The sequence below is a fragment of the Spermophilus citellus genome (genome assembly GCF_964194105.1).
Source record: "Spermophilus citellus genome assembly, chromosome: 9".
Classification (NCBI taxonomy): Eukaryota; Metazoa; Chordata; class Mammalia; order Rodentia; family Sciuridae; genus Spermophilus; species Spermophilus citellus.
Genome location: NC_138191.1, coordinates 5,706,992 through 5,732,813, shown reverse-complemented (window position 1 = coordinate 5,732,813; position 25,822 = coordinate 5,706,992). Strand labels below are relative to the sequence as shown.

The 25,822-nt window shown below is 47.7% G+C and overlaps 1 protein-coding gene across 2 annotated transcripts; it reads left to right on the top strand.

Annotated features, from left to right (window-relative positions):
* The first annotated feature begins 1,514 nt into the window (after nt 1–1,514).
* On the top strand, nt 1,515–23,170 carry SHE (Src homology 2 domain containing E). Of its 2 annotated transcripts, XM_081306866.1 has the most exons (6): nt 1,515–2,544; nt 5,143–5,269; nt 13,269–13,571; nt 16,310–16,466; nt 16,814–16,933; nt 18,446–23,170. In XM_081306866.1, the coding sequence occupies exons 1-6, from the start codon at nt 1,927–1,929 to the stop codon at nt 18,630–18,632; spliced, it is 1,512 nt and encodes a 503-aa protein (XP_081162992.1). In that variant the 5' UTR covers nt 1,515–1,926; the 3' UTR covers nt 18,633–23,170. The 2 variants fall into 2 exon arrangements, with proteins under 2 accessions (XP_081162992.1, XP_081162993.1); XM_081306867.1 differs by lacking the exon at nt 16,310–16,466 and having other exon boundaries at nt 18,446–18,585.
* The last annotated feature ends 2,652 nt before the right edge of the window (nt 23,171–25,822 follow it).

Genomic DNA, 25,822 nt, shown 5'->3' with positions numbered 1-25,822 from the left:
AATGTCCATTAACTGATGAATACATAAATAAAATGTGGTATATCTATTCAATGGAATGTCACTGGGCTATATAAAAGGAACCAAGCGCTGATACATACTACCACATGGATGAATCCAAAAAAGGATTCTTGGGAGGGAAAGCCAGACACAAAAGACCATATATTACCTGGTCACAATTATGTGAAGCTTCCAAAATGAACAAATCCCCAGAGACAGAAAGTACGTGAGTAGCTGCTCAGGGCTGGGGAGAGGGAAAGGTGAATGACCGACCCCTCATTGCTGATGGACGCAAGGCTTCTTTGGGGCTGATGGAAGTGTTCTAAAGTTAGATTCGTTGATAATTGTAAACACACTAAATACGTTTTAAATTTTAAGTATACACTTGAAACTCTTGAATCTTATGATGTGTAAATTATATCTCAATAAAGCTTAAAAAAAAAAAGCCAAGATGTATTTTCAAGGTGAGCTGGCATTTCTTTCCTCTTCCCACGTCACCAGACACCACCCAAACACTACCAGAAGGTGGCCTGCACCATTTCATTTCCAAGGCTCGAACGTGAAGGTTTAGAACTGCGCAGGAGTCCCTGCCGCACATTCATTTTTTTAAATGAAAAGGAACTCGTTAAATTGCTGGGGCTGACTTTGAATTCGCGATCCTCCTGCCTTGGCCTCCTGAGCCGCTGGCATTACAGGAGCGCGCCATCGCGCCCGGGTAGTTTAAATTTTTTTAAACTAAGAAAGATTTTAAACTGCTTCGAAACGGGGTGGCAAGGGCGTCTTTTAACGTAAAAGGCCCCACAATTGTGCAGAAAGTGCTCCCATCTGCACAGATTCAGACTCGCTTCCACCCCGACCCTAAAACCCCGAAGGTCACAACAGCGCGCCCTTCCATCTAGTGGTGGAAATGGGGTGCAGTTCCCCGACTGCCTCCTAGTATCCTGCTCCACCACCCCTCGCTGCGCAGCCTGGGCCTGGAACCCGCAGGCCAGACCTTGCTCCGCAGCCTGGTGCGTGCGCTAAGCCTCGGCCTTCTCCTTGGAACCCCGCGCAAAGGGGGTGAAGTGGCGCGGCCCGCCGCCGCCAGTCCTGGGTGTGGGTGGCTGGGCAGGGCGGGGAGACCTGGTCCCCCACCGCGGGAGGCTGCTCTCCCCCGAGGATTAGTGTTAACTCGGCGGGGGTTGGGCAGCGCTGTCCCTGGAAGCGACCCCACCGTCCCTACGCAAAGCGATGTTCCTAGAGAGAATGCAGAAAAGTGACGCGCGAGGTGCTCCTGGCCCCTGAGGACCGAGGTCCCCGCTCCCGGCCTGCGACGCGCACGTGGCGCACTCCTGCCGCGCTCAGAGGGCCAAGCCTGGCCGAGGTCCGCGGGTGTAGACGGGCCGTCTGCGCAGCCGCGAGGGTCCCGTGCGGGGCGCGGCCGGGGCGCACGTGCAGCCGCGTGCCGTCGGGTGGCCGCTCGGGTGGGCGGGGCCGGCTGGGAGGCGCCAGCCGGAGGGGAGGGCCCAGCGGGGTGGGCGGCCCGCCGTCCGAGCCGTCCGTCGCGGCGCCGGGACACTCCCGCCTCCTCCACTGTGTCCCTCTGTCCCTGGGAGTGTGGGCAGGGCTGCTGGGGGCTTCCGTGGGCTCAGCCTCTCCCACTTCGGGAGGAAAAAGCAGGGGGAAGCCCCCGGCGCCCGGCGCCTCCGGAGAACCGCGGTCCCCGGAGTTGGAGAGGCGCTGAAGACGAGGCCGGGCGGGGCCCAGGGCGCTGTGACTGTCGCCGTCCGTGTCCGGAGCGGCCGCCCGCGCCCGCCCGCTCGGCGCCCCGGGCCCCCAGCCCCGGGCGTAGGCGCCCCACCCTGCCCAGAGCGGGCGACGGCGGCCAGGGGCGCGCGGGGCATCCGTCACGGGGCCTCGCCGCGGCCTCCAGCTCCCCAGCCTCGGGGAATGCAGTGGCCCCCGACCCCTGGCGCCTCTCGCTGCCTGGGCTGGGCCTCCTCGCTCGCGTGCTCCGCGGCCACGACGCTCGTCGGCCGCGCCGGCCGGACCCCCCTCATGGCCGCCAAGTGGTTCAAGGAGTTCCCGCTGAACCTGAAGACCGTGTCCGAGCGCGCCAAGCCCGGGGGCGCGGGCAGCGGCAAGCCGCGCAGGAGCGCCGAGGCCAGCGGTGCGGGGCCCGTTCCCGGCAAGGGCCGCAAGAACTCGGCAGCCGAGCTGGGGGCGGGGAGGGCCGGCGGCGCCCCCAAGGACAGCCGACTGTCCCGGGACAGCCTTCAGGGTCTGATTCAGGCCGCGGCGGGCAAAGGCCGCAAGAACTCCCGGGCCACGGAGGAGGAGCCCCACCGGGGCACGGCCAAGAGCTCGGGCTGCAGCACCTACATCAACAGGCTCATCAAGGTGGACACCCAGGAGAAGAACGGAAAGAGCAGCTACCCCGGCGGCGGCGGCGGCGGCAGCAGCACCAGCACCAGCAGCACCAGCAGCAGCTGCTCCTCTGCGTCCTCTTCACCTTCCTCCCTGGGCCCCGAGCTGGACAAGGGCAAGATCATGAAGCAGCAGGACACGGTAAGAATTCACCCTCCCTTGAGCCACTTCTCAGTGCCAGGGGTCCACCATGAGCCCCTGAGCAGGAGGCTTCACACCTAAGAGAAAGGGAGGCCTGACCCCCAAAGTCCGTCCCCCACTCTCGCACTGTGACTCCCGAGCCATCCTTTGAAATCATTCCAGTACATATGATCCTGGAAAATCCTCATCCTCGGGCTGGAGAACTTTGCAGAAATGGACTAATAAATGTATTTAGTGTTTGGGGCTTTCTGCTGTTGTTGTCTTGTTTTGGTACCAGGGATTGAAATACTCAGGGACACTCCACCACTGAGCCACATCCCTGTATTTAGTTTTGTTAAAGAGTAATTGAAAGGGGTAAATTGGGCCCCTTTATAGATGTGGTTTATTTTAATTTTGACATCCAGGGCATCTGCAAAGCTAGACTTGTGTATGCCTATCCTAGAGCATAAGGAATGGTCACCTCGTAACTGGGTAGGTGTGGATCTGGAAGCTTCAGGAAATGGGGGGGCACCCACTTCTGGGCTGGCTTTGGGATATCATCATCCCCTGCAGTTACACCTAATAAAAGGTTTCTCAAAATTTCAGCAACCCTGCAAGATGACAGTCCTTCCATTCATTCCGCAGACATTTGCTGTGCAGTAGTCACATAGGATAAGGGACACGGTACTGAAGCTTAAGGGACTATGACAAGGAAATGCCCTTAAGGAAATTACTGAGCAGGAAAGAAGAAGGTACTTCCTGCCTCTGATTCACTGGAGGTTTTCTGGGTGCTGTCCAATGTGGGAAAGTAAGAAAAGGGATGTGGACATGGGAGGGGACTCTGCATTCTTTTTTTTTTTTTTTAGTTGTTGATGGGCTTTTTAAAACTTTTTATTTATTTATATGTGGTGCTAAGGATTGAACCCAGTGCCTCACACATGTGAGGCCAGCGCTCCACCACTGAGCCACAAACCCAGCCCAGACTCGCCATTCTTACAGGAATGAGCTGATTTGGTTGGTTGGTTGAGTTGGGCCATTTCTCTTCCACATGAAAGAGGGAGAAGGAGAGGGGAGGGCTCAAATTGAGATTTTGAGACTCATTCAGGCAAGTGCTTTCTGTCATGGGAACTTTAATTTTTTTCTTATGAGCCTTCAAACATGCTGCGTACCTGGACAGTCAGGAACCCGTAGCACAGACCACGCGGCATGCTCTGGGCACCTGCATTCATTCCTCCATTCAGTTCTGCCCCCAGTATTCACAGCGTGCCGACCCTATGCCAGGCGCTGAGTAGAGAGAACAGAAAGATGGACAGGACCCAGCCCGTAGGTTACTTGGTATCCACCCGACCAGGGACCTAGTATCCCGTCTGTGCCTTGCAGCTGCAGTGCACATGGTGGTGGTCAAGGAGAAGAGACGGAGTGAGGGGTCATCACAGCCCTCCACAGGCTGCTGGCTGTTTCCTGGGCACCACTTCTGGGGTCTGAGGTTTCTTGGCCCATCTCCCCCTGGGTGGAGAACTCTTCTCCTGTCCCCCTCTTCTCTTCTCCCTCGTTTATCTTCCTGTCAGCTCCAGTGGCTCTTCTCCAGGAACTTTTTGGAGACTGTTTTATATCAGAGGTGGTGGAATAGGTCCAGAGCTGCTTTCCTGAAGAGGGTCACTTGTCTTTGGTGTTGTCACCCAGTCACTGCAGAATAGAATCATGGCACACACCTCTCTCTAGGTATCTTCCATTTTGGAAAGATAACTGTTCTCAGACACAAATACCATCAAAACCATCTGATCTCAGAGAATCAGGCTGCCTGTGAATTGCTGAACCTTGAACTACTAATAACACTGTTCAGCATTATAATTATTATTATAATTATTATATTATTATTATTATTATTATTATTATTATTTCTCTTTCATGAAGTCTGTCTCTTTTAGAACTATTTTAAAATTCCTGAGGGCAAGAAGCAAGTCTTGGGTTCATTTTGACTCCCTCACCATGCTCATCCCGGCGTGCTGGGGAGCGACTGACTGACTCACTGTGACCGGTGCTCAGCTGACTGGGCTTAGAAGACTCACAACACGGGGTATGTGGTAGACCAGTTAGTCTTTTCTTTTTGTCTTTTTTCCTTTTAGGTAGTGAGGATTGAACCCAGACGTCAGTGGCCCTTTTATTTTGAGACAGGGTTTTGCTAAGTTGCTGAGGCTGGCCTTGAACTTGTGGTCCTCCTTCCTCAGCCTCTCAAGTCACTGGAATCACCTGCACCACGGCCCAGGCTCCAGTTCACCTTTCTATATGCTAAGCCATAGACGCCCTGTATTTCCCACTGCCCACCCCCACCACCCTCTAACTGACAAATGCTTTATTGCTTGGGGAGAGAAAAGAAGGTAAGAGGAATTTCGGGAATAAGTGAAAGTGTATAGGAATGGTTGCAAATCAGTTGTATCACCAAGACTAAAAGTAAGTCGTTTGTCCAGCGGAGACGCATGGTCAAGTGTGAAAGCTGTCTGGAACCCGCAGGAGACTGTGATTCTCTTCAGATCTGCAGGAGATTTCAGTGGCCGTCTTGATGGCATTACCACTTGGTATATGGTCACCCTTAGTGACTGTCCTCTTGTTATTTGATAGGTCATCATTTTGGAAGACTACGCTGACCCTTACGATGCCAAAAGGACAAAGGGTCAGCGGGATGCAGAGAGAGTGGGTGAGAACGACGGTTACATGGAGCCCTACGATGCCCAGCAAATGATAACAGGTTTGTGGCAGGGACAGAAATCTCACCCTCCCTTGAAGGGTTATAATCTGGTAACCAGAGTCTATTGGGGGGAAAGGGAGAAAGCAATTAAACCAGATCCTGCTGACCTGAAAAAGCAGAAATCAGACCCAGAACTAAAATGTTGCCTTAGGGACCTTCCGAGTTTTAGAATCGGCAGTTTTGTTTTTCTTCTAAGTTTTTCTAATTCTATGCCGGATGACACTTGGGAGTTCGAACATCTGCTCAGAATGTGGTCTTCAGTTTTAGGGTTGGTTATGCATATTTCTTGGCCACAGCTCAAAGCTTTGACGTCCACAGTGGGAATTCTAAGTCAGGACCAAGAGACAAATACATACTTAAGGGATTTCCAGTTGTGAAAAGTTGCCAACATGACATAATCCTCAATATTTTAGTAGATTGTTTTCTACTAAATTGGAGCACAATATCAAATTATTAAGGAATCATCAGCAATCACTGTCACTAACCAGCCATCCCACCTAAAATCAAACCAATTTTTAAGACTGATTTTTTTCAACTGAAAACTATTGCAGTTGTGAGCTAAGCCAGCCCGCTGTCACTTTTGGTGTCAAACTTTTCCCTTTTGTACGCAGTGGTATCAACGAGGCTTAATCAAAAGGATGCAGACTACTTATTTGATTTATTTGGAAATTTTAGAGTAAATCACTCATTCACCTAATCTGTATTGGAAAATGCAGTTTGAGTGTTGACTCAGGGGAGTTGTTCCAGTGTCCTGGGGTTCATGCCTGGGGAAGGAGCCGTCGGTCACCCGTTAGAGACTGTTTAAACAGTTGAAAAGCCCAGGCTCCCTCCGCCAGCTTCCGTGCCGTGAGCAGAGGGTCAGTGGCAGGGCCTGGAAGGGCCGAGACCAGCGCAGAGTGAACAGGGGCTGGCGCAGGAAAGCTCGGCTCTGTTTCCTGCCTCTCTGCTTACAGAGATAAGGCATCCCATTTGGGGAGGGTGTACCCTGGCCAGGCTGTGACCCTCAGGTCACTGGACTGTGACCCTTAATGAAATCTGTGAATGAGAGGAAGTGAAAACGAACTTAGTCAGAATTTTAAAAAAATATCAGCGGCTTGAGAGGAACAGGGAAAGGATTGGCCTTTACATACGACTGCGGGAAAGGATTCTCTAAAAAGAAAAAGAAGTTCATGCTTAACTTTGATTCACCTTTCTTTGTCTTTGGGTTTTGGTTCTTGCCTTTCTCTTTAACTGGAGTAGGCGGTTGATCTGAACTGTATCGCCTGTTTATCGGGAGTCCTGCTGTGTTTTAAAAAACTGAATATAGGTTGGTTGATTGGTTTGTTTTAAGTAATCCCCACAGAGAGTTCTATAAGCTAGAGCACTGCAATACTGTCCCTCTTGGTACAGGGTGAAAAAACAAGACCTGAGGGATTCATACTTTTCTACAATCACAAGACTTTTAAATAAGACACAGAGCAGGAATTAGAACCCAGATCTCCCACTCCAAACCGAGTGGCCTGCCCCCCAACACCACGAGGCGCTCAGGCACGCTTGAAATGGTACATGCAAAAGCCCTGTGAACTTGACCCATGTGTAGGGCATCTCTCCACTCACTAAGAACATTACAGACATTTAAAGTCAAAATTTTGTGGCACATGTTTGTAATCCCAGCAACTTGGGAGGCTGAGGAAGAAGGATAACAAGTTGGGGGCCAGCCTTAGCAACTTCGCAAGACCCTGGCTCAAAATTTTAAAATAAATAAATGACAAATATCTAAAAAGTCAAAATTGTCCAACATGAAATAATAATAGTTAGCATTTAATATTTGAGTATTACGGTCCAGGTTCTGTCTTAAACAATTTGTGAATAAATTCATTTAAGAATACAAAATTAATATACTCCTTTGGTAAATAAATTCAAATTTGTTAGAAATCTAAATTAGTAGCTTCTTAAACTAGTAATATAAGTATATAGTATTTTGTTCTTAAAAAGCATTATTATTAGCTGGGCGTGGTGGTGCACGCCTGTAATCCCAGCAGCTTGGGAGACTGAGGCAGGAGAATTGCGAGTTCAGAGCCAGCCTCAGCAACTGTGAGGCACTAAAGCAACTCAGTGAGACCCTATCTCTAAATAAAATACAAAATAGGGCTGGGGATGTTGAGTGTCCCTGGGTTCAATCCCCGGAACCAATAAAATAAATAAATAAAGCTATTTTTTTAAAAAGCATATAATAGTGATCTTAAAGATTTTTTATTATTCGTTAAAATATATATCACATATCTTGATCAATGTGGAGAATCTACCTCTTAGTCTACTCATAACACAGCTGGACAGAAAAACAGGAAGTGAGTTTATGGAAGCTAGAAATCAAAGATTTGCTGCTATTTTTTTTAACCTTTTACTTTTTTTATATTCAGTTCCTTGTATGCTTAGTGGTCAAGTCCAAATTTCTGAATTTTTGTTTTTGTTTTTATTTATTTATTTATTTTGCAGTGCTGAGATCAAAACCTGGACTTTATGCATGTTAGGCAAGCACTGTACCACTGACCTATATTCCTGGTCCCAGGCATTACTTTCTACTAATAAAATTTTGGAATATCCTAGCATGTACGAGGCCCTGGGCTCAATCCCTGGCATTGAAAGAGAGTGTTGGGTTTTGGTTCTTGTCTTTCTCTTTATCTGGAGAAAGAAATTATTGCTGAGATTTATTCAAAGGATTGTTCATAAAAAGATATGACTATGAATACAAGGCAATGTTAACGTAAGGCTGTTTTGTTTTTCTGCTAAATTAGCAGGAACATTTTAGCTCAGTACTTCACAGAAATATCCTACATAACTTACAATTATTATTTTTAGCCACTCGAGCATTGGATGGGTCTTTAGAAGTTCCCTAAGGTAGCCATTAGTTAGCATGAAAATTCTTTTCAGGCTTGGTATCATACAGCTGCAAGTCCAGGCTTACTGGCTGCCAGACTTACCCAATTACCCCACTAAATTCTACAACAACCCTGTAAGATTGGTTCCTTCTACACAGTTGAAGAAACCTAGGTTCAGAAATATGAAGTAACTTGTCCAGATTCCCCAGCCAAGAGGGGACATACAAGGTCATTCAGCAACCTTTGGTTTTGGCTCTTGAGCATGGGTCAAAGATTATTTTTAAATTTTTATTTTTTTCTCCCCAAATGGTTGGGTTGGTTTGTTTAAATAGACAATCTAAAGGAGAACTCAATATTGGGGTTTGTATTTTTAAAACTATCATAGAAAATACACATGGCACATGGGCACTTTTTTTTTTTTTTTGAAGTGCTGAGAATCAAATGATGGGGACCCACTCATGCTAAGCAAGCACCTGTCACTGTGCCACATAAATCCCCAGCCCAGACGTCTTGATTTATCTCTAATTTCCTTGTTAAATGTCAGGGTTTGTTTCTGAATTATACTGGCCTTTTTTTTCAGATATTTATTTGATAAGAAAATATTAATTTCATATCAAAAGCTTAAACGCTGATAAAAGATATAAGTAAAAAAAGCTGCCTAGGCTGAAATTGTGGTGCATGCCTGTGATCCTAGCAGGATTCAGGAGGCTGAATTCAGGAGGCTGAGGCAGGAGGATCACAAGTTTAAAGCCAGCCTCAGCCATTTAGTGAGGCCCTAAGCAACTGAGCAAGATCCTATTTGAAAAAATAAAAGAGGCTGGGGATTGGGGTTGAGCTGGCTTAGGGGTGGAACATCCCTCAGTTCAATCCTTGGTATCAAAAAGAAAAGAAAAAAGTTGCATAATATCCCTGTTTCTGATTCCAAGAGGAAACAAGAACCCTACGAGGCTTTATGTTTAATGTTTTGGAAAAAATGAAAGGTATTAAGGGGAGACGTGTTATTTAAAATTGAAATTAATATTTTTCTTGAAATCTTCTGAACATGAAGGTATGGCAGAGAAAGCCTTGGGCTCCGGGCAGGTGTGGTGGCTCACACCTGTAATTCCAGCAACTCTGGAGACTGAGGCAGGAGGGTTCCAAGTTATAGGCCAGCCTCAGCAACTTAGTGGGACTGTCTCAAATAAAAAATAGAGGTCTAGGGTGTAGCTCAGGGGTAGAGTGCCCCTGGGTTCAGTCCCCAGTACAGAGAGAGGCAGAGAAAGCATGAGCTCTGGGGTCTGTAATAAATGGCTCCCACTGACCACCATGTGACCATGGCCTCAGTGTGCTCACCTGTGAAGGGGACGACACTTCTGTGGTGCGTTCCGAGGCTTCCCTGGGATCTCGCACCATCCTGTACCTGTCATACCCCCAAAATGTGGCCATTGTTTAGACACTGCAGGAAGAATCAAATCTAATTTTTAAAGAAAATTCTGGACAACATAGAATAACATTAATTGCTAACTGTAAGTAACTTCACTGAAAAAATTTTCTGCCACGTTTTTAAACACAAATGGCTTCCTTATGGCAGGGAGAACGGGGAGTTCCGAAGGGGGAATCTCGGGCCCTCAGGTTCTACACCCACCAGCTGCCATTTTAGCTGGTGCGGGGCACCCTCCTCCTCTGCCTGCCGTGTTTATCTGCGGCCAGGCCACTGCACTCTGTTGTCTGCCGCGGTAAATGGCCTCTATCGGGCCAGGGCGTAGCTTCCTCTTGCCATTTCCTCCTTCTCAGGCTTGTTTCCTCTGGAGCCAGCTCTGCACGTCAGGGGCCATTCTCCCTGCAGGAAGGGTCGGCAAGAGCCCCACGATTGTTTCTGTTTCTATGGAGCCTCAGGTTGGGGGCAGCCAGGTGTTGGAGGGGACTGGGAGGTTACTCCCCTGGAAGGGGGAAGGATGCTGTGTCCAAACCCTTTTTCCCCTGATTAAACATTGTTGCCAAAGGTGATGATACTTTGCAGATTCCCCATCCCAAGACCATGCAAAGAAAGGGAGGTTCTGAGCTACATGTTTTCCAGCGTATCTCCCAGACCTGGGCACAGGCTATCCGAAACAGGAGTGGGAGGGCCTCCCAGCAAGGAAAAATTCAAACACGTGTGTAATAAGAACCCCAGATTCCAATCACCACACCTAATCTGAATGCAAATTTATTGAAATTTCCATGTGAGCTCGACTCCTATCTTGAGATTGAAATCAAGGGCTTCTCCGGCAGAATTGAAGGCAGCACCTTGTGGAAGGCTTTCCCCAGACTCTGCCAGACAGTCTCAACGGAGGCTAAACAACTTCTGACTAGAAACCTAAAATTTCTAAATTCATGCTTTGAATTCCTTTGTGTTTTCTGCTTCCTTTTTCTTAGTTCTTTAGAAAAGTTCTTTTTTTTTAAATGCCAGCCTTATCTTAATTGAACCAAGAACAGAATATGTTTTGTTTCTTGTTCCATATCTCCATCGAGAATAGGCAATGAAGAAAAAAAAAAAAAAAAAGAGGCCGTGGGATTGAGAGTCGGTGGCCTGGGACAGGAGATGCCGCTCTGGCCTCAGCCCAAGCCCCTGACCTGGCCTTGGGGCCGTGGGCAGGAGCCAGTCCTGCCCGATCACCTTCCCAGCATCGTGTTCTGATGCGGAAGTTTTAGTCAGAGAGGGCCCTAGGCTTCGTTAGGACCACCTGACTCCTAGGATGTCCCCCAGACCGAGGACACTGTCCTCCAGAGGCGGGACCCAGGCAGCAGGTCGTGCTCCAGCTCACCCCGGTGATTCCGGTGACCTAGAGCCACACGGAACTGAAGGCAGCTGCTGACCGTGACTGTGACCGCAGTCTAGAAGTAGTCCTGATTTTATTCCCGTTCCCCCATCTGTTGTCTCTCGTCGTTATAGAAGTCCTAGTGAGTCAATGACTGTCCTCCAGAGAGCAGGACCCTGACTGTTAGAGGGGAAAGTCCTAACTCCTTCATCCCCACAGCACGACCTTCCACCTGACCTTCTCTCAGTCTCTTCCTGCTCAGCCCACCCAACATTCTCACCTTCTGGCCGGCTCCTCCTCCTCCAGACGCCCTTAACTGGAGGAGTCCCGGGCTCTGCCTGGGCCCTAGCAGTCTTCCCTCCCTCTCTCCCTTGATGGCTTTCATTCTCATAGTGTTAACATCGATCCCTTGTCACTCCCTGACACATACCTGCAGAGCCGCGTAGTCACCTCCCTGGAGAAGCTCTAGAGCCCCCTCCCATCCATCCACTCACTATGTGGCACAGCTGCATGTCCTGCCTCGTAAACAAGCTGTGGGGGTCTCCGCCCAGCCCACCAGACTGGCCCAGCTGTGGCACCTGACCAACTCTGGGAGGCCTGAGAGGAACAGTGGGCAGGAAAGACTTCTCCAGGAGGAGGAGGGGCTGACGTCGATTTCAGAGGCCAAGAAGGTGCCAGACCTTGATGGGTGAAAGACAGGGCAGTGTGCAGGCCGTTGCAGAAGCTCCATTTGGTTAGAGGAATTGGAGCGCAGGGGGGCAGTTGGAGAGGGAGAGGTGATCTGGTCGTGGGCTGCCTCCACGCCCCACTGGGATTTGCACTTTGAAGGTAGATAGTTGAGAGCGCATGAGGGGTTCCGTGAGGAGACGAGGCTTTGTGTGTGATTGTGACCAGGTAGACAGGGGGCTGAAGGCCTCCTGGTGGGCATTTACGAGAGCCACAGCCTGGTGCTTCTGTGGTGGTCCACACTCTGGTCATCTCCAGCTGACCCCCAAGGCTCCTGGACCCCAGCTGGTAAACACAGCCGGTCCCATCCCACCGTAACTGGTGGTCAGTTGGTTGACAGCAGGGGTTCTCCAGCCATTTCTATGCCTCAGTTCAGTATGTGCCTGGGGACTTGCGCTGGCCTGTTTTTGAGGTCAGCTGTCTCCAGTGAAACACGTGTTCTGCCTCGTGTTTATAGAAAAATCCAAACTTCCTATCTTGGCTGTTGAAACATCTTCACTTTAGCACCTGGCTCACCTGGTTTCATAGCTTCCCCCTCAGCCTCCCTCCCGTCTGGTCTCGGGCCCTTCCGACTTTCCCTGACTCCCCTGTGGAAACAAGCCCTACAGTGCCCACTCCATATCCTCACTCTCGCAGCCTCCTCCGCTGGAAATGACCTTTCATATCAAAGTCAACTCTCTTCCATTTCTCTTCCACTTGGAGTTAATCCAAGTGGAGTGGCTGAGAGTAGGACTTCTAAAGCCCAACCTCCTGCTTATTGGTTTGCATAATTTCCTTAACCTCTTTATGCTTCAGTTTTCTCTTTTCTAATAATGGAGAAATAATAGTACCCATCTCATAGAGTGGTGGTGGGAATTACAACACTCCTAGAATAGTGCTTAACACATAGAGAGCCATTGATGAGCGTCAGCTCTTGAGTAATTATTGTTCTTCCCTCTAACACCTCTTTTACTTTGATTTATCCTGCAATTATTAGCCTGATGCATATTTTATGTAAATATGCCTGGCTTTCCCACTATATTAAACTGACTGGAAGAACTCTGACTAGTGCACACAAATAGCTTCTCTGGGTGTGTTTGGAGCGACACTTTGGATATCATAAACATCAGCCCATTTTTATTAAAATAATTTGATCTGGGGCTGGGGCTCTAGCTCAGTGGTTGAGTACTGCCTGGCATGCAGGAGGCCCTGGGTTCCATCCCCAGCACCCCAAAACAAAAACGCGTTGATCTGGGCTTCCTAACAAGATGTCAACGCTGAAGGTGACAAGAAAGTCAGACAGGACCAGGAAGTCAAACAGGTGTCCCCGAGGGCACTGCGTACTCATTGGAGGAGCACCCTGGAGGGCCACTTCTTATTCTTTGGAGGGGCACTTGGAGGCTGCCTGACTTCTGATGTCATCCCTCCTCTAATGACTTGGTCCCGTTACCTGGCTCAGGTGAGGAAGGGAGGAAGTCTGGACACCTGCTTCTGCAGTTGTAGCACAGCTGGGAGGTGATGGGCCCCTTTAGGAACAATCCTGGAGTTATCCAGCCTCCACCAGGAAAGACAGAGGTCACGGTCAGCCTCTGCCCCCTCATCCCCCCCCCCCAGTGGCACCTTTTCCTTCAAGGTATTGCTGTGACGCGTGTTTTTCAGAAATCAGACGCCGGGGCTCCAAGGACCCCCTGGTGAAGGCTCTCCAGCTGCTGGACAGCCCGGGGGAGCCCGGCGAGACCGGCGCCAAGTCAGAGCCCCTGGCCAAGAGGCGCAGCTCCAAGGACCTCCCGGGGAGGCCGCCCCAGCTCTACGACACCCCCTACGAGCCCACCGAGGGCCAGCGCGCAGAGGGGAGGGCACGGCCCGGGGACAGCAGGCTGCCCGAGGACGACGAGAGGCCGGCGGCCGAGTACGAGCAGCCCTGGGAGTGGAAGAGGGAGCAGATCGTGCGCGCCCTGTCGGGTGAGGGCAGCGGGCCTCGGCCTCCCTAAAACGCATTTTCTTTTTTAAAATTGATACATCATTGTGCAAAATTATCGAGTAAACTTATTGATGTTTCGATACATGTACGCATTGCAGCAAATGGTCAAGTCAGGGAAATTAACATGCCCACCCCTTGGTCCAGTTATCACCGCCCAAGTGTACACTTGGTGCAATCTAAAACACCCTCTTCGACCCCAGCGGCCGGGAGGCTGAGGCAGGAGGATCACAAGCTCAAAGCCAGCCTCAGCAACGTAGGGGGAGGCCCTAAGCAATCCTGTCTCAAAGAATGAAAAGGGCTGGGGATGTGGCTCGGTGGCCAAAGCACCCCTGGGCTCAATCCCCAATACCAAAATACTACTACTACTACTACTAATAATAATAATAAAAACACCTCCGAAGTCCGGGGAAGAACAGTGGTTAGGAGAGTCTGGGGAGGGGAGGGGATGGGATGGGCAAGGAGGAATAAGGAGAGAGATCCGTCAGTGGGACAGAGTCATAGATAGGAGTGTTGTGTTCTGATGATCCAGCTCACAGCAGGGTGAGGATACTAATAATCACACGTATTTCAAAATACCTAAAAGGGTTTTTTTTTTAAATTTCCCTAGTTATAGATGGACAAAATATCTTTATTTATTTATTTATTATGTGGCGCTGAGGACCGAACCCAGGGCCTCACACATGCAAGGCAAGGCACTCTACCACTGAGCTACAACCCCAGCCCAAAAGAGGGTTTTTAATGTTACACTGTGCCTTGTCTTGTTCGATTGTCTGTTCTTCCTTTTGCTCCCTCTCTCCATCTCTCCTCTCCTCTCCTCTCCTTTCCTCTCTTCTCTCTGTCTCTTCTTTCCTGGAGATGGAACCTCCATGGGCACCCCACCGCTGAGCTACATCCCAGACCTTTTTATTTTTCAAGACAAGGTCTGGTAAGTTGCCCAAATGGCCTCAGGTTTGGTCCTCCTGCCTTAGCCTCGAGCATGGCTGGGATTATAGGCAGGTGCTGTCATGCCCGGCTCTATTTTCTCCACATTCCTTACTGCAAGTTTCTTTTTTCCAAGGAATTTGAGATAGATAGGGATCTAAGAATCCGGCTCCAGTGGAAAGCCCAGGACTGAAGTTGTGCCCTTAATGTTGCATTCCCCCCCCCCCCCCACCAGTACATTTCTTTTCTTTCCTCTGTGTGCAGCTGCTTTGGAAGTGCTTGTCACAACTGTCGGGAAAACGTATCTGACCACTGTTTATTTCTTCCACTGAAACTGTCAAATTGGGAGCAGGTCCTTCACTCTCCCATGGTGCTGTTCTTAACCTGTTAAATCCTTGGTTATAGTGGAACGTGAGGGTGCTCCCTTTGTAATCCCAGCCACGTGGGAGTCTGTGACGAGGAGGAGCAAAGTCTGAAGCCAGCTTGGGCAACTTAGGCCCTGTCTCAAACTAAGATAGTAAGAAAGCAGCTGAGGGTGTAGCACAGGGGTAGAGCGTTCGCCCAGCATGTGTGAAGACCAGAGCTCAGTCCCCAGCGCTGCCCCCCACAGTAAACGCCAATGGAAAAGTGAATAGAGAGCATATTTGATATGTAATTGGAGAGCATATTTGATAGCAAACATTTAAGTCGATTTTGGTGTGATTTTGACCTTGTTTTCAGCAGATCTGTAGGGGTACCTGCTGCCTCTCAGCCCTCAGCTGGGCCCTCCCAGTGCTCTCTGTCTTCTCTCCAGTCTCCCTGTCACAGCATCTTCAACATATTGTTGGTGGTGTTGTTTCTGGGTTGACTTTTTTTTTTAAAGAGAGAGAATTTTTTAATATTTACTTTTCAGTTTTCGGTGGACACAACATCTTTATTTGTATGTGGTGCTGAGGATCGAACCCAGTGCCCCGTGCATGCCAGGCGAGCGCACTACCGCTGGAGCCACATGGCCAGCCCTGGGTTGACTTCTGTTCATATTTTATTATAAAAACTGTGTTTTGGTACCGGGGACTGAACCCAGTGTGTTAACCACTGAGCCACGTCCCCAGCCCCTTATCCATCTAGGTATCTATTTTAATTCTGAGACAGGGTCTCACTAGGTTGCCGAGGCTGCCCTCAAGCAGGCATTCTGCGTCACTGGGATCACAGGCGTGCACCACTGTTCCTGGCTCGCTCATCTGTCTTCATGGAGTGCTACACTCTTACAAGCAATGTGCATATAACTGGGTTTAATCTTTCTTTTCTTTCTTTCTTTTTTTTTTGGAGGGAAGTCCTGGGGATTGAACCCATGAGTGCCTCATCCCCAGCCCTTTTTATTTTGAGACAAGGTCTTGCTGCGTTGCTTGGGGCCCTGCCTTGAACTTGTGATCTCCTGTCTCAGCTGCCCGAGTCCCTCGGGTCATAGGCATGCACCACCGGACCTGGTTAGCCTTTTTTTTCCTGAAAATACTGAAACTTGGAGTTCTTTAAAAGTCCATGCTGAAGCCTGTTGGCTCCCTGTCATACTCTGAAGTTCTTGGATGCTGATGAGTATCTTAGAGAAGAGTGGCTGTCTGTCTGCGGGATGCTGGCAGCGATCGGATAGCAAAGGCAGCAGGGCTTGGCTCTCCCGGTCGTTTTGCAGCATGTTAGAGTCTGTGTTAAGGAGAAAGTGCATCTTCCCCAGCTAAGGCAGGCCGGGGGGGGGGGGGGGGTTCCTTTGAAGTCTGCCTGCCACCTCTGCTGTCTCGGAGGGTAAATGGAGTCTTCCTTCCAGGCCAGTTTGAAGGGTCTGAGCGGCCTTCCGTCAAGGAGGAGGCCGTGAGGCAGCATCACCGGCAAAAGAGCTGGACCCAGAAAATCTTGAAGCCAGCCCTGTCTGACCACAGCGACGGGGAAAGGGTGGACCCAGGCCTGCCCCTGGAGAAGCAGCCGTGAGTATCCCTCACTGACCCCGAGATAAGCAAGGCCGTGGGTACTGACCCCTTACCTGGCTCTTTGTTGGTGAACCCCTGTCTGAGGGGGGCCTGTTCATGAAACCCATCTTTGGAGCTCGGTGCATTGTGCGGAATGGACAGTGCATTGTATCCCAAGCACCTTGTTTTACAGTGCATTCTCCTTACACGGGGAGGGCTTCTGGATGACACTAGCCCTGTTGACCCTCCCTGACAGGGTTGGTGGGACCCTCAAGTCTGCCTTCTGTCTCTCCTGAGAGAGAGCCCATCTGGATCTGCACTTTGATGCTCACAGCACTTTCCTTCTTCCGTCTCCCTCTTTTCAGCTGGTATCATGGTGCCATCACCCGGGCGGAGGCTGAGAGTCGACTACAGCCCTGCAAAGAAGCTGGGTACCTGGTTCGCAACAGTGAGTCAGGGAACAGCAGGTACTCCATTGCACTGAAGTGAGTATTCAGCTTCATGGGCCTCCCTGCCTCAGGGGAGGGTACACCTACCACGGGTAGATCACCAACCCAAGATATGTAGCTTAGCAGGGCGCAGTGGTGTGTGCCTGAATCCCAGCAACTGGGGAGGCTGAGGCAGGAGGATTGCAAGTTCAAGCAACCTTAGTGAGAACCTCAGCAACTTAGCAAGACCATCTCAAAAAAAAAAAAAAAAAAGAGAGAGACTGGGAATGTAACTCAGTGGTTAAAAAAAATCCCTGAGTTTAATCCCTAGGGCTAAAACATATATATAAATACATATAATGCATATGGATTTGTATGTTATATATATTTATACATGTATAATTTGAAGGTGGTTCACAGGAGAGTATCTAGAGAAAACAAGATGCATTTAATTAAACAACTGAAAGTCAAACACTATCTGAATGCAGAATTGGTGTTGGGTAAAGGCTCCAGTATCTATTAGGAAAGTGAGGGTCCTATTTCATGATCTTTGTACCTGAGTCAGTTTTTACCCTTCATCGCCTCGTCTGGAATAGGACCTCTCTCAATAGAGAAATAATTCCTGGTAAAAAGAAAAATTTCTAGCGGGATAGTTCAGTCACTCTTTCATTCCCAACAGTTAGGGACTTTCATAAATCGGATCCCTTGATTGTCAAAATGCCAGCTGCCGTTTTGATACCAGTCTCCTCTGGTGAATAAGGAAACGCTGACTTGCCTATTACACCCTCTGTCTAATTGTGCTCAGAAAATTCACTGTGCCTGGTAGGGCTGCTGGAGGGTATCATGGAAATTCTCGTTGCACGGTGAGTTCAGCGGCGCTATATTGGAGGATCATTGTCAAGAGCCCTAACAGCATTTCCTTCCTGAGGAAGCTGAGCCCCTGCAGCTGGAACAATCAGACTGCAGGGGGAGCGAGGGGGAGGGGCCGCGGGCAGCCGGGCTCAGAAAACGGGATAGGCCACCAGATACACAATACCAGGAATAGCCCCGCTGGTTCCTGAAATTGGTGCTCGTGGGTTAAACCTGTGAGCCTTCAGTGCCAGCTGTCACTGCATAGAACCAGGAATGGTCTTTCCACATCACTGGGGGGCACGGAAATAGTTTTCATCCTTCTTATCATTATTATTAATGTGTTCTTTGGGGGAAGGAAGAAAGAAGAAGCCTGCCCTGAGTTCTTTTAGCGGCAGTGAGGAAGGTGAGCTGCAACTTTGCACTTCAGCCCATTGGGCTTGCACTTAAGCTCTAGTTCTGCAAGTTGGGGGCTTTTTTTTTTTTTTTTTGTCCAGTGTCCAGTGACTCGTGTGTAAGAAGGATGAACAACCCAAGGATGACGTGCCCCTAGGCTGCAGTACTTCCCCAGAGCTCCTGGAGCTTCTAAGGCATTTCTGTTTGTGTAGAGCAGTTCCAGGAGTGGAAGAGGACCCCCCCCCCCCCGGGGATTGTTGGCTGTGGGGAGAGACTCTCCGCTCACTCGTTCATGTCTCCTCCTTGATTTTTGTTTTGCTCCAGGACGAGTCAAGGATGTGTCCACATCATAGTGGCTCAGACCAAAGACAACAAGTACACACTGGACCAGACGAGTGCTGTGTTCGACAGCATCCCTGAGGTGGTGCACTATTACTCCAATGAGAAGCTGCCTTTCAAGGGAGCAGAGCACATGACCCTGCTCTACCCTGTGCACAGCAAGCTTCACTAAGTTTCAGCTAACACTGAGCCCAGGAGGCCACCAGCGCCTAAGAGCATCTCAGTGGACAAGGCTGGACTGCTCCCCACACTAGTGCAGAGTGGGACTCACCCCTAAAAGTCAGAAAGTCTGCGATCTTGAATCCATTGCTAAGTAGCTGTACAATAAGAAACCATCCTTCACCTGTCGCCGCCTCCTCTGAAGTAGGAGGTTCTGTTTGGGGGTGACCCTCAGGAAAGGTAAGTCTAGAGTTCAGGGGCACAGAAGGTCTCCAGCAATGTGCAAGTTGTTCCCTGGGATATCTCTAGACACACCAACAGTGCACACCCCACTCGGCCTTCACCTGGGATCACGCGGACTGGAAGAGCATTTAGTGTCGCGCCCCTTAGCAGGGGACTTGGATGGACAGTGGGAAATGTGAACAATGGGCAAGAAGTTGTCTTTCTCCCTCCAGTGTCCTGAATCAGCTCTCTGTTCCTGCAGATCACCATGCTAAGGTGTGGCAAAAGGATTATTTTGTTGGTCGGCTTTTCTAAGAAAAATTGGTCTTTTCTCATTTTCTGTGGACCTTCTTTTAAATAATTTTCCAGGAATCCAATAATATAAGCATAAATGGGCAAGAAGACGCCCCAGATGTAGGAATCACCAGTAAAATTAAGCATTGGCATCATTATCATAATTCTGGATTACAGAGTAAAATATACCACAAAGATTTCCTTTCGGATTTTTAAAAATCTACAAAGCTCAACAGCCATTTCCTATTGGATGATTATGTAAAACCTCAGATATCTTTTGTTTTGTCTTTGTGCATTTTAGTTCCCATGGAATCATCTTTAAGTTTGTCTCTAAAATTAGAATTGCTTCATATTTTTAGTAAATTTTTTTTCAAAAACAATTTTGAGATCTGATTGTATGAACTGGGTCACTAGAGTCTGCAAAGATTCTCTTTCTGTACAAAGCAAGCCTGTCCACTCTGGATACAAGTATTTTAAAGCCAGGTGCTGTGATGCACACCTGTGATCCCGGTGACTGGGGAGGCCGAGGCAGGAGGATCACAAGTTCAGGGCCAGCTTCTGCAAATTAGCAAGGCCCTAAGCAACTTAGTGAGACCCTGTCTAAAAATAAAAAATAAGAAGGGCTGGGGATGTAGCTCAGTGGTAAAGCACTCTAGGTTCAATTCCCAGTACAAAAAGGAAAAAAAAATGTAAAGACTCAAATCAGGTGTGGAGGTACACATTTCTAATCCCAGCTATAGGGAAGTTGAGGCAGAAGGATCACAAGTTAGAGACCAGCCTCAGCAACTTAGTGAGATTCTGTCTTAAAAATAAAAAAGACCGGAAATAATGTAGCTCAGTGATAGACTGTTCACCCAGCATGCACAAGGCCCTGGGTTTGATTCCTAGCACTACACCAAAAAACAACAACACCAACACCAAAAAAACAACAAAAAACCACTTTGAGATCGTCCCTAACTACTATTCCTTAATACATTGAATTAATAGTCATAGTATTGTTATCTTTATGATTTACCATGAATTTATATTGCCTATTTATTGATGGTGAGAAATCCCTGGTGGGTGGCTCTGGAATTAGAACTGAACAAATGTCTGCCTTCTGAGGTTCATAATCTGATTCTCAGAGCTGGTCCAGATGAGATGTGCTGACCGTCATCAACGAAAAGTTAACTTTTGTAGCTTATTTCAAATACACAAAAAACTGTTGATTTGGGTAATTTTCAGGAGAGCATAACTTTCCAGTTATTAGTTGTCATGGTGGGGGGCACCCACTTCTGGGCTGCCTTTGGGATTTCATTATCAGCACATTTTTTGCTTTTTAAGTTTTGATCTAAGTCTAAGAGTTGTGAAGGTTGTGAGATCTTCAAAATGTTTTGTTGTATAAGTCTTGATAGATTCGCTGAGGGCAAGGTACAGGGGATCAAACCCAGGGGCACTTACCACTGAACCACATCCCCAGCCCTTTTTATTTTTTGAGACAGGGTCTTACTGAGTTGCTTAGGGCCTCACTAATTTGCTAAGACTAGCCTCAACCTTGTGATCCTCCTGCCTCAGCCCCCTGAGTCACTGGGATTACAGACCTGCACCACCACAACCAGCATTGATAGAATTTTTTAAGTGTGTATTGGTTCATGTACTATATCTTTAGTACAAGTTTTTTTTTTTTTAATTTTCAGCATCCATAGTTCCAATTCCATTCAACAAATATTTATTATTTTCTATATGCACATTATTCATTGTGTTAAACTTATTTTTAGGTATACATGCTAGTGATGAAACCTTATTTTTTTTGCTAACCTTATTCTACAAAGGAAATACAACAATTATCTTCACTTTAATAAATGCTAAAAGCTTTATAAATTTTTTTCTTTGTGCATTAAATGATTTTTGGCCCATACCCAGCAACTATGATGAATGTATAATGAAATAACCTTTGGAAAGTAGGCCTGATGCATGAAGTATTTATTGAGCTTTCATCGTATACCTAGGATTGTGCTTCCTCTACATGATTTTGCTGTGACGGTGACGCTCTTCTCTTTATATAATTAAAAGTGGAGGAGACTGGGAGTTTATATATAGTCCACTTACCTTACAACCGCACAGGAAGTTAAAATAAGCAGAAATATAGTAAGTTAGTGGAAACCTGGTGAAGCCGGTGTTAAGCTACTGTTTTCAGCTCAGGTTGTGATACAAGCTGACAAAAGCCAGGGAATTCGCAGCTGGGTGGTGGCATAGAGTGCCATATGTTCTAAAAACAGTCAGACCCAGCAGGGAGACCCTAATGGCTTCCTAGTTATGCCTCCTGGGCCAACTGATCTGAAACTCTGTGACACGTTCTCTGGGCTCTGAATGGTTGGGCTTTTTATCAGTTTATCTCCACACAAGTATTTTTCTGCAATCTCCAGAGAATATTCTCTGGCAAAATATTGTCTTTTGGCACATTCTCCTTCAGTGCCTAGATTCCAGCATGTGTAGGGCTGTGTCAGTTTTTCCCTTCTTTATCACAACTTCTTTCCAAAAATCGCTCTGCTCCAGAGTCCTGAGTAACGCAGCTGGTCAGTTTCACCTCTGGGAGGGCAGAGGGCTGCCGGGTGCATGGTGAGCACCTGTGGCCCAGCCACTCGGGAGGCTGAGGCAGGAGCATTGCTTGAGCCCAGAAGTTCAAACCCAGCCTGGGCAACGTAGCAAGACCCCTGCTGGGGGAAAAAGGCAAAAAGACATATCTGTTTCCTTCGATTCCACAGCCCTTTCTATCAGGATGGATTTCTTACATTTATGTAACATAAGAATAAGATAATGGAGAAGGTTCAATATGTATACAAAAGGGCAAGTATTGACATGTCTATTCTCTAAGGGGGCAGAAGTGTTTTAAGTTATTCATGGTGCTTTCATAAGAGGCGTATGTAGAAAACCCTTTATTCTTCACTGTTTAAAGCCTACTTTATTGAAATGGTGTTTGTTTATTGACCTCTGCTGCAGGATAGGGAGGTGGGAAGATAATGTATAGAGAAAGCCAGATATTTGGGGGGCAGATGGGAAATAGTCCTAATTTGGAAACTGGATTATTTTACAGTGTTATTACTCTGTTATTGGCTCTTGGTATTGGGTACATCTAAACATTTAATTCAGAACAACAACTATGAGATATTCTTTAGTTGCTTGTTCTACTCTATTAAAATGCCATTTTTTTAAGAAGTCAGGGATAATGCCTTGGATTTCCATTATTCTAGGAGGAAGAAACCCACTGAGTGATATGTCTAGATTCATTTCTCCTGTGCATGCTTTTGATATTAGCAGGATTTTGTTGATACCTTCCTCAGTGATCTCTCATCCACTGTTGTCTCTTTCTTATTTTCCATAACCAGCACTAGCGTGGCCCTGTGTTCTCTTTAGGATCACTCTTTATTCTCATTTCCCATCTTTGCATTCCAGTCACTGACTTGGAGACACTTGGCCTGCTGTGACAGCCTCCAGGTCTGGCCTTGTGTAATGATGGTGTTTTACTGCCATCTAATGGAAGGAGCTCAAACTGCAGTTGGGAGAAGAAGCTGTGCGTGTAAGGGTGGAATTTTCTAAAGGATTTCTGATACAGTCCATAAAAGAAAATAATAATAATAATGTTTCAGTTACCCCCTAAAATATAACCTTTCCTGTGGCAAATGTGCTTTGAAACTTCATATAACTATCATCACGAGGTCCCTGGACTCCAACTAGGTCGTGTAGTTTAGAATCTTAAGAGTATTTTAATGAATAAATTGGCAGCAGATCATTGAGTCAGGCATCACATTTCAGCCATATGGTTATATCGTCAGAGGGATTTAACATTTTAAATGTCAACTGATGCATTCTTGTAATTTTCAAAATATTTGAAGATGGTATATAATACAGGTGCCTATCTATATTACCTTGATAATTTATATTGTATCAGGGATATTTTTAAAAATTTCTGGATGTGTTGCAGTACCGGTGTAGGCTGTGTGCCCTCCTAAGATGGTTTGCTCTGAGATGGAACTTTAAATAAACATTATGTCAAAAAAACCAGAGTGGTTGTGCTGAATCCAGTTAGTTTCGAGAATCGCCTCCCTGCCTAAAAAGCACCTTCTGTAGTAACAGCTACAGCAAAGCTTTATTTGCAGTGGCTTCTGGTAACGCAGTATACAAACAAAGCAGGGTGGGACACAGCCAGCAGACCGATCTGTTCACACCCGGCCCCATTCACCTTGAGAGCCCTTCTGTGGTGTCTTCCTCCCAGACACAATGTAACAGCTGGGGTGTAGCCTGATCTGTTCACACCCCGCCCCATTCACCTTGAGAGCCCTTCTGTGGTGTCTTCCTCCCAGATACAATGTAACAGCTGGGGTGTAGCCTGGTAGGGCCACCGGGAGTGTGTTCAAGGCCTGGGTTTTATTCCCAGTATTGGGGGCAGGGGGACAGAACACAACAACAACAATGTAACAGTGCAGTTTTGCTCCTGTTTATTGGCCCCTCTCCTTCCTGAGTAGAGAGTAGACTGCATTTGTTCTCATCCCTAGCTGGGCATCAGAGATGGGCTCTGTGTTTATGTCATCGTTATTAATACAGACACCCCATCCCTTCCGAGGGACTTGATGCTTGTAAAACTGGGAAAATCTATTTAAAAAATTTAAAATCTGTATTTTTTAAGAACGTCTATGCCAGGCGAGGTGGCGCACGCCTGTAATCCCAGCGGCTGGGGAGGCTGAGGCAAGAGGATCCGGAATTCGAAGCCAGCCTCAGTAACTGTGAGGCACTAAGCAACTCAGTGAGACCCTGACTCTAAATGCAATAAAAGTGGGGCTGGGGATGGGGCTGAGTGGTCGAGTGCCCCTGAGTTCAATCCCCAGTACCAAAAAATAAAATAGAGAAACTCTACCAGGTGACTTTGATACACAGCGCTGGCTGACCACCACCACTGGAAGCCACCATTCAGAAACATGCGAATAAAGTCATTTGACATCCTGGAAGAGGGGTACGCCATTGAGCCCAGGTTCCGGATTTGTAATTTCCACTGAACATTTATATAGGTTGCCACCAGGTGGTAGAAGTGCCTGTTGTTTTTGCCATCTGTGTTCAGGAGAAAAGGAAGTTTGCATCTAGAAACGTTCCCTCCGCCCTCCACTGGAGCAGAGTCGTGTTTTTCAGAATCGAGATTGAACAGGTGCTTACAAGAGCCCAGGGTGTGGGGGTTGAACACTGGATCCTGACCCTGTGAAAGGCCAAGATGTGAGTGATGAAAGTAGACTTGCTACAGATCAGGAGCCCTGCTAAGCAAATGCTTTTCATTCCACATGATTTGATTTTAATCCCTCACAACTCAGGTGAGCCAAGTGGGGAGGCTCATTTTTCAGATGAGAACACTGGTTCGTGGAATGAGTAGGTGAGACCCTAGGTCAGTCACGTAAGAGCCTAGATTGCAGCCTGAGTCGGCTTCTGGAGTTTAGGTCTGGTTCTTCATTGCTGGACTCTATTCCTCCTTTGAGAGGGTATTACCTGGCCTGCAGAACTCCTCACATTTGAGACTAATTAGTTAAAATACAGCACAAGAAGTAATAAATTAATCCCTTGGTTTAAGTTAGCAAGTGAGAAAAAGATGCTTAAATAAAGAGATTCACAGTAGCCAAGAAGTGGAAGCAGCTCAGATGTGTGTTGACAGACGAATGGATAAACAAAATGGGGTTGCTGGGCGTGGTGACGCACACCTGTGATCCCAGCGACTCGGGAGGCGGAGGCAGGAGGGTCACAAGTTCAAAGCCAGCCTCAGAACTTAGCAAGGCCCTCAGCAACTTGGCAAGACTGTGTCTCAAAATGAAATATAAAAAGGGCTGGGGATGGGGCTCAGTGGTGAAGCACTTGCCTCACACGTCTGAGGCCCTGGGTTCTATCCTCAGCACCACATAAAAATAAATAAAATAAAGGTATTGTGTCCATCTACAACTAAAAATATTTTTTAAGGAGGGAGAAGGGGGCTGGGGAATGAGACATTATGCTGGGTGAAACAAGCCAGTCACAAAAAGACAGATACTGCATGATTCCGCCTCCATGAAACGAATGGTCAGATTCACAGAGACAGAAGGTAGGTTGCAGATTGGTGGCTGCTTAATGGATGCAGAGTTTCTATTTGGGATGATGAAAGTCTCAGGAGCCCAAGACTCCAAGCAGAACCAGGCAGCTGGAGATCCTGAAGACCACCGAAGCTCCGACAGCCAACACACCACTAGACATTGAGAAGATCTGCTCTGAGGCACGAAGTTCATTTCCAAAACCCACACGTAGCACCAGAATTTCTTCCTTCACGTTGTGAATCATATAGGATGAGTTGCTGAATTACCTTGACTCAAACTTAAAGTGCTTCCTCCATGACATTTCTCGAATGATTCAGCCTGCCTTCTGATGTATGTGCATAAACAGGATGACTAACTCAGATTGATTATATAAAAGATAGATACTTAATGTGCATATAAAAGCCATTTAGTTTATCAAGGTAGCAACCAATATGCCATTGACAAGTAAAAAACGTGTGTTACTTTAAGAGATAGTTAAGAAAGACATGTTTACGTTCATTTTGGGTTATTTTAAGTGGTGTGTTTGCAAATGAAACTTTCCCCTTAAAATCCCTGCACATGGTGGGTGGGGGGGCGGTACCGGGGGTTGAACTCAAGGACACTCGAC

Bases quoted from the DNA above. Each gene is read 5' to 3' on its own strand.
- SHE (XM_081306866.1), top strand. From the start codon at position 1,927: ATGCAGTGGCCCCCGACCCCTGGCGCCTCTCGCTGCCTGGGCTGGGCC. The intron at 2,545-5,142 runs GTAAGAATTCAC...GTTATTTGATAG, and splicing joins TCATGAAGCAGCAGGACACG to GTCATCATTTTGGAAGACTA. The intron at 5,270-13,268 runs GTTTGTGGCAGG...CGTGTTTTTCAG, and splicing joins TGCCCAGCAAATGATAACAG to AAATCAGACGCCGGGGCTCC.